This window comes from Brassica oleracea, chromosome C4 (genome assembly GCF_000695525.1).
Source record: "Brassica oleracea var. oleracea cultivar TO1000 chromosome C4, BOL, whole genome shotgun sequence".
NCBI classification, from domain to species: domain Eukaryota; kingdom Viridiplantae; phylum Streptophyta; class Magnoliopsida; order Brassicales; family Brassicaceae; genus Brassica; species Brassica oleracea.
In genome coordinates, this window is record NC_027751.1 from 6,348,556 (window position 1) to 6,360,242 (window position 11,687).

The 11,687-nt window shown below is 36.9% G+C and overlaps 4 protein-coding genes across 5 annotated transcripts; 2 read left to right on the top strand and 2 right to left on the bottom strand.

Moving 5' to 3' along the window:
- The first annotated feature begins 421 nt into the window (after nt 1-421).
- LOC106340038 (protein NRT1/ PTR FAMILY 5.6-like) lies at nt 422-3,433 on the top strand. Its single transcript, XM_013778907.1, has 4 exons — nt 422-754; nt 878-1,095; nt 1,195-1,739; nt 2,465-3,433. The coding sequence occupies exons 1-4, from the start codon at nt 610-612 to the stop codon at nt 3,312-3,314; spliced, it is 1,758 nt and encodes a 585-aa protein (XP_013634361.1). The 5' UTR covers nt 422-609; the 3' UTR covers nt 3,315-3,433.
- Nucleotides 3,434-4,679: 1,246 nt separating this feature from the next.
- On the bottom strand, nt 4,680-5,341 carry LOC106341044 (non-specific lipid-transfer protein 1). Its single transcript, XM_013779861.1, has 2 exons — nt 5,000-5,341; nt 4,680-4,901 (listed from the first exon to the last, which is right to left on the bottom strand). The coding sequence occupies exons 1-2, from the start codon at nt 5,328-5,330 to the stop codon at nt 4,885-4,887; spliced, it is 348 nt and encodes a 115-aa protein (XP_013635315.1). The 5' UTR covers nt 5,331-5,341; the 3' UTR covers nt 4,680-4,884.
- Nucleotides 5,342-5,554: 213 nt separating this feature from the next.
- LOC106336963 (protein RETICULATA-like) lies at nt 5,555-7,777 on the bottom strand. 2 transcript variants are annotated; one of them, XM_013775965.1, is made up of 7 exons: nt 7,686-7,777; nt 6,857-7,518; nt 6,676-6,774; nt 6,377-6,597; nt 6,132-6,281; nt 6,001-6,065; nt 5,722-5,915 (listed from the first exon to the last, which is right to left on the bottom strand). In XM_013775965.1, the coding sequence occupies exons 2-7, from the start codon at nt 7,409-7,411 to the stop codon at nt 5,722-5,724; spliced, it is 1,284 nt and encodes a 427-aa protein (XP_013631419.1). In that variant the 5' UTR covers nt 7,412-7,518; nt 7,686-7,777. The 2 variants fall into 2 exon arrangements, with proteins under 2 accessions (XP_013631418.1, XP_013631419.1); XM_013775964.1 differs by lacking the exon at nt 7,686-7,777 and having other exon boundaries at nt 5,555-5,915; nt 6,857-7,411.
- Nucleotides 7,778-9,978: 2,201 nt separating this feature from the next.
- LOC106337961 (putative glycine-rich cell wall structural protein 1) lies at nt 9,979-10,317 on the top strand. Its single transcript, XM_013777048.1, has one exon. The coding sequence runs from the start codon at nt 9,979-9,981 to the stop codon at nt 10,315-10,317; it is 339 nt and encodes a 112-aa protein (XP_013632502.1).
- The last annotated feature ends 1,370 nt before the right edge of the window (nt 10,318-11,687 follow it).

An 11,687-nucleotide genomic window follows, 5' to 3' on the forward strand; every position in this document is an offset into this window, starting at 1 on the left:
CATCTAGGGTTTAAAGAAAACGGTAGTATTGGCTTGGAGAGATGATTGTGACAAGAGGAAGAATATCAAGAGTTTTAAATAAGAAATTTTAAAAGGAGAACCGAATTTAGTTAGGTTTTACTTTGATTCCATATTCTTCATTTTTAGCCTGTCGAAAATTGATTAGATTGTAGGTGGTGGTGGCCTAGGGGGATAGATATTTCCATAACCCGTAATAAGGGAATCTTCCTTTGTTATGTGTCTTGTGTCCGCCTGAAACCCTGGGGTTCAATTTATGTTTGGATATATATTAAGATGTTAAACATATATATCTTTCAAAAATAAAGATGTTAAAAATATATAAGTTTTATACATTTACCAAGTTGTTGGACAAGCAATCAAATCGAAAATATTGCAATATGTGACCGTAGAAGTCTCGTTCATCTATCTGTATCGCAAGTTGAGTGAATAACACATAATCTAGAAAAAACTGTAGAGGATGATGACTCAACTCAGCCAACTTAAGATTATATAAAGAGGACCAAGCTTGCTTCTCATTTAAACACACACACACTCCTCAAAAATCAATTCTCTCTTGTAGTCTATTTTTTGTTTGTTAAATTCGAATATATGGAGCATAAAAAGATTGGTTCAGAAAATCAAGACTCGTACGATGATCAACAGAAATGGGTCCTTGATTCTTCTTTTGACAGCAAAGGACATGTTCCTCTCCGGGCTCGAACTGGCGCTTGGAGAGCTGCATTCTTCATCATTGGTAACAAAACTCTCACTAAGATTCTTATACAGAAACTTTATAGCATATACTATGAAAGTAAGGTATAGTAGCCCACAATTTAAATATTTTATTAAGGTATTTTGTTCCTTCTTCGCTATGTAGCAATCGAGTTCAGCGAGAGATTGAGTTACTACGGGTTAGCTACGAACTTAGTGGTCTACCTAACAACAATTCTCCACCAAGATCTGAAGACGGCTATTAGAAATGCGAACTACTGGGCCGGTGTCACTACTTTGATGCCTCTTCTTGGAGGCTTTGTAGCAGATGCTTATCTTGGCCGTTACACCACTGTCTTGGTTGCAACCACCATTTACCTTATGGTAATATATGTTCTTAACTTTTTACCTTGAAGCAATTTTAACTCAAAAATATTCCGAAACAACGTTAAATTATTTTCTCTTGTTTCTTTGGGAGAACAGGGTTTGGTCCTTTTAACATTGTCCTGGTTCATACCGGGATTGAAACCTTGTCATCAAGAAGTATGCCTTGAACCTAGGAAAGCACACGAGATATCCTTCTTCATTGCCATATACTTGATCTCCATAGGTACTGGAGGTCATAAACCTTCCCTTGAGAGCTTTGGTGCTGACCAGTTCGACGAGGGTCATGCTGAAGAAAGAAAGATGAAGATGTCCTATTTTAACTGGTGGAGCGCTGGTCTATGTGCCGGCATTCTAACGGCTGTGATTGTTATTGTCTTTATTGAAGACCGGATTGGTTGGGGTGTTGCTAGCATCATACTCACTGCAGTTATGACTATATCACTTCTCATATTCCTCGTAGGGAAACCATTCTATCGTTACCGGAGGCCTTTGGGTAGCCCTTTGACGCCAATGTTGCAGGTCTTTGTTGCCGCCTTTGCCAAAAGAAAGCTTCCTTATCCCTCTGATCCTTCTCTGCTTCACGAAGTTTCCAAGGCAGAGTTAAACAATGGACGGCTTCTCTCCCACACAACGCATGTCAAGTGAGTAGAAATAACCCAAAATGTCCATGTTTTTCTTTTTGTTAAGAGTGAAATTTCACAGTCTTGGGTCCACAATCTTTTCTAAATCTAGAATCACAAAAGAACCAATCCTCATGTACTACTTACTACCATTACCGGTTTAATAATTTTATGGGCTCTAGAGCAAACAGAGCAAAAAAAAATTATATCTTCAAAAATTAATATTTATTTATAATTTTATTAATTATTATTTTTAAAAATATTATATAAAATTTATGATGATAATACAAATAAATATTCATATAAAATGCATTTTGAACTCCTTTTATTTCTTTTTTTTGTATTAAATACATATATTAAAAATGTAGACCTTTAGCTATTAAAAAATGATGCTTCCTTCAACTTGGCATTTGGTTTTATTTTTGGTATTTAATTTATTTCTCTTTGTAGTTTTTACTTTCTCATTTGATCCTCTGGTTCTGGAATGATTGATCCTTGCTGGCTTATGGCTTTAAAAAAAAAACTTTTTTGCTATTTGCGTAAAATTTTCAAATTTATAATATTAATCAAATATAAAATAAAAAACTATTAAAAATGAGAAAACACGGATTGGTACTCTCGCACCGCTGCTTGTCCCCTACGTAAGCCGTCCCCGACTACCATTATACAATTAACACTTTGGTAATATGTCCATGATTATACATCTAAACTGATTCTTGTGTGGATTTTTTTCTTTTAAATTGCAGATTTCTTGACAAGGCAGCAATAATAGAAGACAACACTCCTCAAGCATTCCAGAAACAGAGTCCATGGAGGCTGGCAACGTTAACAAAAGTAGAGGAGGCAAAGCTGATCATCAACATGATTCCCATATGGCTCTCCGTGTTGGTCTTTGGAATTTGTGCTGCCCAAGCTTCGACATTTTTCATCAAACAAGCAACCGTCATGGACAGACACGTATCCGGCAAAAACAGCTTCACAATCCCTCCAGCATCCATTTACTGTCTCACAGCTATCACATTGATCATGTACGTCACCGTCTATGATAAACTCCTTGTTCCTTTCCTAAGACGCAACACGCAGAACCAAAGAGGCATCAATATTCTCCAAAGGGTCGGGATCGGTATGTTTTTCGCTATCATCACAATGATCATTGCAGCTCTAGTTGAGAAAAACCGACTTGACCTCCTTACCGAACAGAATAGACCCATGAGTGTGTTTTGGCTTGCTCCTCAGTTCATAGTCCTTGGCGTTGCAGAGGGGTTCACACTGGTTGGACTTCAAGAGTACTTCTACGACCAAGTCCCGGATTCTATGAGAAGCTTAGGTATAGCGTTTTACCTAAGCGTGCTAGGAGCAGGTAGCTTCCTTAACAATCTACTGATCACGGTTGTTGATTCACTAGCGGAGGATTTCTCGGACAAGCGTTGGTTCGGTAAGACCTTGAACAGTAGTCGATTGGATTGGTTCTACTGGTTGCTCGCTGGTCTAACCGCTGCCAATATGTGTGTCTTTATGATTGTGGCAAAGAGATTTCCTTACAAAAGTGTGCAGTCAAGCCAAGTTTTAGCTGACTCGTCCGTGTCCGATGCCTAAATAATTAATTTTTATAATAGTTCAAACATATCTTCTTCTTCTTTGTGCCTTCGCAATAATGATCATCACAAATTACAGACTTCTTCCAATCATAGCCTGCTTAATTAAAATATGTAATAGGTGACCCTCCCGATGTTTATATAAGAACATAAATATTTTAAAAATAAATAAAATTTTGATAGCCACAACCACAAACACTAGTTTTACAACAAACACCCGTGAAACATCAAAGCCTTGAAACCTTGTGTTTCTAGCGAAATAAAAAAATTATGTCCTGTAACACTTAGGTAGGACTCGCAAGAAGCAAAAAAAAACATCAAAACCAAAGACAAAGAAGAAGTCTAACTAAGCAAACTAAGAACTGGTTACGATTGCATGTGTCTTAATCAGTCTCCACCTCCACCACCACCTCCGCCACAGCCACCGCCTCCACCACCATCTCCGCCTCCACAGCCACCACCTCCACCTCCATCACCATCTCCGCCTCCACAGTCACTGCCACCACCAACACCTCCACCTCCGCCTTCAATATCCCCACCACCACCTCCTTCAGTCGCACATCCATTGCAAATGGCCGTAAGAACCCCCAAAGCAAAAATGACAACAAATAAGGTTATGACGATTATTGCTATAAACTCCATGTTACACAACACACGTTGAGGCTTGGGTTGAGAGCAACGATTGAAATCTCTACGCTAAGTATTAAGTCTCGATAATATATATATAACACATATTTTTGTATTTGATGCTTTCCTGTAAACAGATAAGGTGTTTAGTTTGCATTGACTTTTAAATATTTATATGTTTACATTCAAAGGTATAGTTTGCTTTTGTTGTACAAAGATTTAGTCATGGATAAAACTTGAACAAAACCTGTGAAGCTTTAACGCCAAATAATTTATGATAAATTTTGTAACTGGATTTGAATTCCAATTGTTTTATTAAGCTGAACCGATGTGACATCTTTCACACGGTCTCTGAACAGATACAAACATGAGAATATATATAAGTGCATGCACATTTGATTGACCGGTCTACTAAATTTTGGACTGAATTTATATAATCTTGGTTCTGAAAAAAATAATTGTTGTAGCTTCTGATTGATTCTTCTGGTTATTTATAAACTTCATCGAGAGTTACAAAATTTAAACGATTGGTGAATACAAATTTAGACGATTTATGTTACCTTTTGCACTCGCCTATTAAGTATTTATTTTTCCTCCAGATGCTAACTGGTTATATATATCCTTCAGGCCAAATGATTCAAAATTGATTATTAGTCTAGATTTTGTGGAAGTCTAGTTGGAGTTGCTTGTTCAACAGGCTAACAATGACAAGATTTCAACACAGGTTTGTGGAAGGATATTACATAAGAAAAAATTATTTTTATGATGAAAAGCATTCATTAAGTTATACCCCAAAAGGCAATTAGGAAGACGTCCCACAGCATAGGTTATTAAGGATATAATAGTTCACAGTTCTCTACAAAGGCAAGTGAAAACATTTATTTTTAATCTTAACAACTTCTCATCACTTTGATCTTATAAGGTCCCAACCAACGCTAAATTCTTCATGGAACAATGTAACCCGCAACAAAAAAACATAGTCAATAAAAAAGGTAAGTTAAGACAATAGTACATATATTAACATTACTCATCATGAGTTTTAGAAGATTAAATCCATACGTCCACATCGCTTGCCAGACGGGCGGTTGCGGATGTTACAGCGTTTAGGAATAGCGATTGCGACTCCAGGATTGATTCCAGCTTTCTTGGCCAAAGGAGAGAGCATGACAGCAGAAAGACAACGAGGGTTGGTTCTAATGAGAGCACCCACTTTAGCACAACAAACCGGTGGAACCTTACCCCTGGGGTTCTTTGTAGCAGCCAAACACGGGCTTAGGCTAGACGCAGCTTGACCAATGGGCATGCGACCACACTCACCAGCCGCCTCAGCGGAAGCCAATGTGATCAGAAGACTCATCAAAGCCACGGATATAAACTTACACCACTTCATGCTTCTTCTTATTTTGTTAAGTGTTGTGTTTAAGACTTAGTGCTTTGATGATTCTTATATAGTAGTAACATGTTTAGTGGGGTGGTTGTGTTTTAGTACGTGTACAGTTTATATTGAATCTTTAAACTTTTCCCATTATGTAATCATTTGGTTTTTGTTACTTTAAATTAGATTTCACCATGTGTTTGTTATATAAGTCGTTTAATTTTTGTACACTCTAAAAATATTTCTTTGCCTCTAAATCATTTTATTCATTACTTTTACAGCTCAACTACCACCTAGCGAGTTCTGTAAACATGTCGGAATCAAACCGAGTGAGCTACAACAATATATGGTTTCATAAGATTAAGACATACATTCATTAAGAAATGAGTTTTGTTTGGTCTTTTTTTCACTGACAACCGCTCAATCTCGCCCAATCCACAAACTGCATCCCACCGTAGATGTTATTAGCAAACCTTACACCAACGGTAAACGCCAAAGCCACAGGAGGCACTTTCTTGGCGAAAGGCGATGCTTCAACCACTCTCTCTAGACCATTGATGATCTGATAACGAGTATTCGAAGAAACACTCAAGAAGACACCTGCAATGAATGATATTACCATTGTCACGGAGATTAATGGTTTAGTAAAATGAAAGTGAAATAAGGTGGAAAAGACAAGATATACCCCAGAGAGCTGCACTCTTGATGAGAGGTGGTACTGGGATGTCTTCTTGTGATTTATTTATGCTCCTGAGAGAAGAGAGTGACAAACGTAAGCCACATCCAAAAACTAAGTCACAAAGAGGTGTGTGTTACCGTTTAGCAGTCATGATCAGATTAGCAATGCCTTGACCTACAATGCCACATCCAAACCCAACTGCACCATACATTATACCCTTGTAGAAGTACGTAGCAAGTCTCTGTTGAGCAGAGAATCTACACCCTGGTCTCTCAGCTTCAAACACGCTGCATCAGTTGAAACACACACAAACTTCAGCAACCGAGTTACAAGACGAGAGATGGTTAAGTATTTTCTTGAATGGAAAGGGATGTTGTTATACCTGCTAGGAAGCGCATTATAAGCGTTAAGCATGGGTCCTAAGAAGCCACTGGACGCAGATGGTTGACCGAAACGGACAAAAGGAGCCAACATACCGACAAGAGCAACGTTAACCACAACTCCAACGAGAAGATCAGCAACATACAACTCAAACTCAGCCCAGAAATCTTTGCCTCTCTTTTGAACTTCAGCAACAGTGGCACAACAAGAATCAATGACTATCTGAAACCGTCATATCAAATGTGAGTGTACAATGAGAAACTAAATGAAAGATTGGCTCTGAAAATGAAGTTCACTAACCTCAGTCCCTATTTTGAAGAGGAAAGATGGATCAGCCAACATTCTGTTGCGAAGCATAGACCATGATCTTATAGCGAACCCAAGCAGCCCAGCTGAGCTCTGTACTCCAAGAAACCAAAAACTCAAAATCCTTTTAACTCCATAAAGATAATTAAAAACAAAAAGAGAAGAATGTACCTACCTGCAAATCCAAGTACCTAAGGAGAATCAATTTGCGGATCCCAAAGGTCTTAGCAGCCTCCAACATATCTGATGGAAGCGTGGCTCCTCTAGCTTCGGTCTCTCTCATTACCTCTTCAAATTTCAAAAGCGGTCCAAACTCTTTTTCTTCATAATCCTCTCCACCGTCATCACCTCCTCCTCCACCTCCACCACCGTTGTTAAATCCACCATTACCGCCACCGCCACCACCATCACTTACAAGCTTCGCCGGTTCATCAGTTCCTAAGCTTCCAGCATTGTCGCCTTTCCCTAAGATGCTACCACCGTCTTCTTTCGTTGGTTCAGTAGAGGCAGCAACACTAGATAACGGCTCAACGGGAGACTGAGACATGTTAACCATCAAAAGCCTCCACCTTTGCTTACTGGAAACACCATTAATCCTCAAAACAGGGACTTTCAGTTCCTTAACCGAACCACCAAACGCAAAGTCTCGACTGCGAATCCTAAGCGAAGTGACGTCGTTTCGTAGCTTCACGGCACTCGAGAACTGGCAATTTATTGCACACCCTGCCATTATCCTCTTTGTGTAACAACTCAAACAAGGATAAGTCGACAAATTAAACCGACAGAGGAGAGTGAAGACCAATCAAGGACTCTTCCAGACAAGCTTCTGCAAGACGGCTAGAAAAAACAAAACCAGAAATGTATCAAGAAACACAAAAGCTTTGTCCTTTTTAATCTGGAAATCTAGACAAGATCGAGAGAATGATGGGGAAATGAAGAGACCCAACGTATAGCGAAAATTTTCAAAAATGGAATCTTTCGTCGATAAGGATGAAACTCTTTACCTTGTATTGGCCAGAGAGAGAGAGAGAGAGAGGAGAAATAGACCACCAAAGAGACTGAGAATGGTGGTGACTGCAAGACCACTGTATTTACTTCTCTTCAATCCTTTGCACGTGCGGTAGCTTCTAAACACGTGCGGAAATGAAACCCTCGTCTGTCCTTTGTACCGCAGCCAGAGCATCTTTCGAAGTTTAAAGCTATTTTACCAAAAAAAACAAAATTTTAAATTTAACTTCAAAACTATTTATATTTTATGTTATGATCTTTATATTTGTCATAATTAATTTAAATTCATAAATATTTTGTAAATAACTAGCACATATATATAAATATTAAAAAAATATTAATAAATAAATATTATATTAAAATATAAATTTTTAAATATAAATAACATAATTAATATTAAGCTTCATGGAAAACACCATATTATTCCATAAAAGTATTTCTATAATGCATATATGATCAACTAATGCATTTAAAAGTAAAAAATAAAAATTTTTAATACTTGTAAATACATTAGATCTGAACAAGGAAGTAAAAGAGAAAAATAAAATAATGCTAAAATATTTTACTTCTAACGATGATATTAATACTCTTGAATACATTCAATATGAACATGAAAGAATCGGACGAAAAGACATAAGAAAACAACAACAACCATCTTCGGTTACACAAAAATTTGTAGGCAGTATTTAGGAAATTTCGGAGGTTTCTCATCAAATTTACCTAGTGTTAATGTAATATATAATTTTTTGTAATAGTTATGTCTTCATGTAATTTTTGAAAAGTTTTTTTTGTTATTTTTTGTATATTGTTGTTGTTTAAATCTAGTTTTAAAATATTTTAAATCTTATTTCAAATTTTATGTGTAAAACTTAAATTTATAAATAAAATTTGAAATATTTATGAGATATACATTTTTAAGGATTAAAACTATAAAATATTTAAGAATTATAAATGTAATATTTAATTGTAGAGACAAAAAATGCAATAAAAATATGAAACTTCAAATTTGAAGTTTTGAATAGTGAAACTTCAAATATTCACACTTCAAAACTTCAAATTTGAAGTTTTGAAGTTCCTTTTCAAAAAACAAAAAACTTCATATTTGAAGTTATAAAGTGTCTTTTGGAGATGGTCTTACTAGTTAATAGTTAGTTTGTACGGTAATGTGAATACGAGATAAGTATTTGATAAAAAAAATCCCTTAGAATTTCTAAAAATTTACACAATTTTCTAAAATTATTTTTATACAAAAAAAATTAACTGCAGAAAAGAACAAATAAATAACAAATATTTTTCTTGTTGTTTGTCATTAGTTTTCTTTTATTTCTAGTATTCATTTAATGGTCACCGATTAGAACTAAACTATATTTCATCAAATATTTTTAGTGAGTGAAAACTATATTCCATCAAATATTTGCTATATTCCAACAAAACGCTACAAAATCAACCGTACCAAACAATTTTACCTCAAACCGAAAAGATTTTGACTGTCCAATTTTCTAAACAACTAAGTTAGCAAATATTAAACAACCACTGAAAGACTAGTACCTGATTGGTTAAGTGGTGTAACTAGCAAACATTAAATTTTCAAACATTTCACTATAGTGTAAGCTCTAATAAATTTTAGACATTTCATGAACCAACCACTGAAAGACTATATCTACCATTTAACAATCAGATCAATGAGTCACTAAACGCTCTATTCAGTCCAGATAAACGTTTTATCGTCGTCTTGATCAAACCTGCACGTACTAGTTATTCTGCTGTTTTCCTTCTTATTTTGTTTTCTCCTAAACCGAGTTACATAATTCCAAACCAGAACTATATCGGATCGAAACTGATATGTGCGTATGTGCTTGCACTCTTCTTCTCGTGATTGGATCTGGTCAATACCGTGTGAATATTTCACATTGTTTGAACGTAAAAAAAAACGTTGATCTGAATTCAAGCCAAATCGACCAAGTCCACCCATTTAAATCTTTAGACAAATAGCATGTATATAACTATTTATAATTCTATATTGTTTTTAGTACAAGATTTAACATAGCTGGCATCAAAGAACTTTTGAACATTTACCATATGTATCAGAAAACAACTTTGAACACGTAAAACATATTTTTTAATATAGCTTTACGTCCGTAATGAAAACTTTTAATAAGTAAACTTGCGAAATTATGAATAGGTAAAAGTCAAAAGTCAATAAAACTTTACACGTTATTTGTCTACAAGAAAACTTCAGCAACAAACTATATATACGTAATTTGTATAGTGGGATAACCATTGCTTAAGATGGAGCCTTGGGTAATAATAATCATAGCTATTGCTTCTTGTGTTGGTGTTTTGATATTTATCGTGGCCTTAGCTGGGGGTCGTGATGGCAGAGGGGCCGGAGGAGGGGAGGATCATGGCGGAGGCGGAGGCGGAGGCCGAGAGGGTGAGGGAGGTCTAAGAGGTCGTGGTTATTCTGGGGGTCATGTAGGATTTTGGAGTAGCGGTGGAGGTGGCAGCAGCTGGTTTGGTGGTGGTGGAGGTTTTGGCGGCGGTGATGGAGGTTTTGGTGGCGGTGGTGGTGGTGGTGGTGGTGGCGGTGATGGAGGTGGAGGTGGCGGAGGCGGAGGAGGTTGCTGAGCTTCGGTGTTTTATATCACTTTAGGAAGAAGTTAATGCTCTCAAAATTCATAGTATTTATTTTCTGTGCAAATTATTACTTTTGTGTAGCATATAAAATTTGAATGGAGTATTGTATATTAGACTTATTGATTATTACTTATGTATATTATTTGTAATTCTTGTGAAGTTGGACTGATGTCCTATTTTGCTACACCGCTCTATATATAATATATGTGACCAATAGTATTATATGTTTTCATGATTTTATGTAACATGTTAATACTGTAGTCTGTAGTAGCACTATATATGATGTAGTTGGTTATAAATGTTTTAAAGCAGATCTATAACATCGAACACCGTAAATTATTGACTATTTTGAACAGATAATTAGAACATCTATGAATATCTATGCATAAACTCTAGCATCCCCAATTAAGGTAGTTAGAACATTTACTATCAACAGAGCCAGCCTTAGTTTTTACATAAGTACTATTTTTAATTTATAGACTTATACTAGTTGATACTTGACAAGGTTTAAGCTAATAAAGTTTTGGTTGTTTTGGACGTTCGAAACTGTATGTGCTTAATTAGTTTTGTTCTAATTAAACAAGTTAAAGTTTTAGGTAGCCTTTTAATAAGGGGCATCCTGATCTGTTACAGCATTTTATATAAAGTCTACTACGTACTGTATATTCTTCCGGATCGTGTTGTCGTTGTTGGACCCTATATATCTTGACCAAACTTCCATTTAAAACATAGTTGATATCTTGCATATTTGCATTGTTTTAAGCTTCCATTTTGTACATAATGATCATATAGAATAAGAGTTTAGCATCTTTAGGATCCATTTTACATTCATATGTCTTAATCAGGTATTAGAACATCCTTTGGAATAATTGGAGGTGTTTAGAAGCATTGTGGTCCAAGAGGAGATGGAAATTGAAGTTGGTTCGAGTTCAGACGACTACGACGCGGGTTGAAGGCATGCAGGATAATTCACCCGCGCACACGGAGCTGGAGAGGCGGTACGATGCGGGTTGAAGGCACGCGGGATAACTCACCCGCGCGCACGGAGCTGAAGAGGGGTAAGCGACGTGGGTTGAAGGCACGCGGGATCGCTCACCCGCGCGCACGGAGCCACGCGGGACGGAGCCACGCGGGACGAAGCCACGCGGGTTCCATTACCCGCGCGCATGATAGGAAAGATCGGCGGTCTGACGCGGGATGAAGGCCGCGGGTTCCACTACCCGCGCGCATGAAGCAGAAGATCAGCGAGCATCCGACGCGGGTTGTGTGACGCGGGGTATGCCCCGTCGACTCCTACCCGAGCCGAGACTTATCCTTAGTCGATTTTAAACATTTTTTATGGGCATTTTAGACTTTTTAAT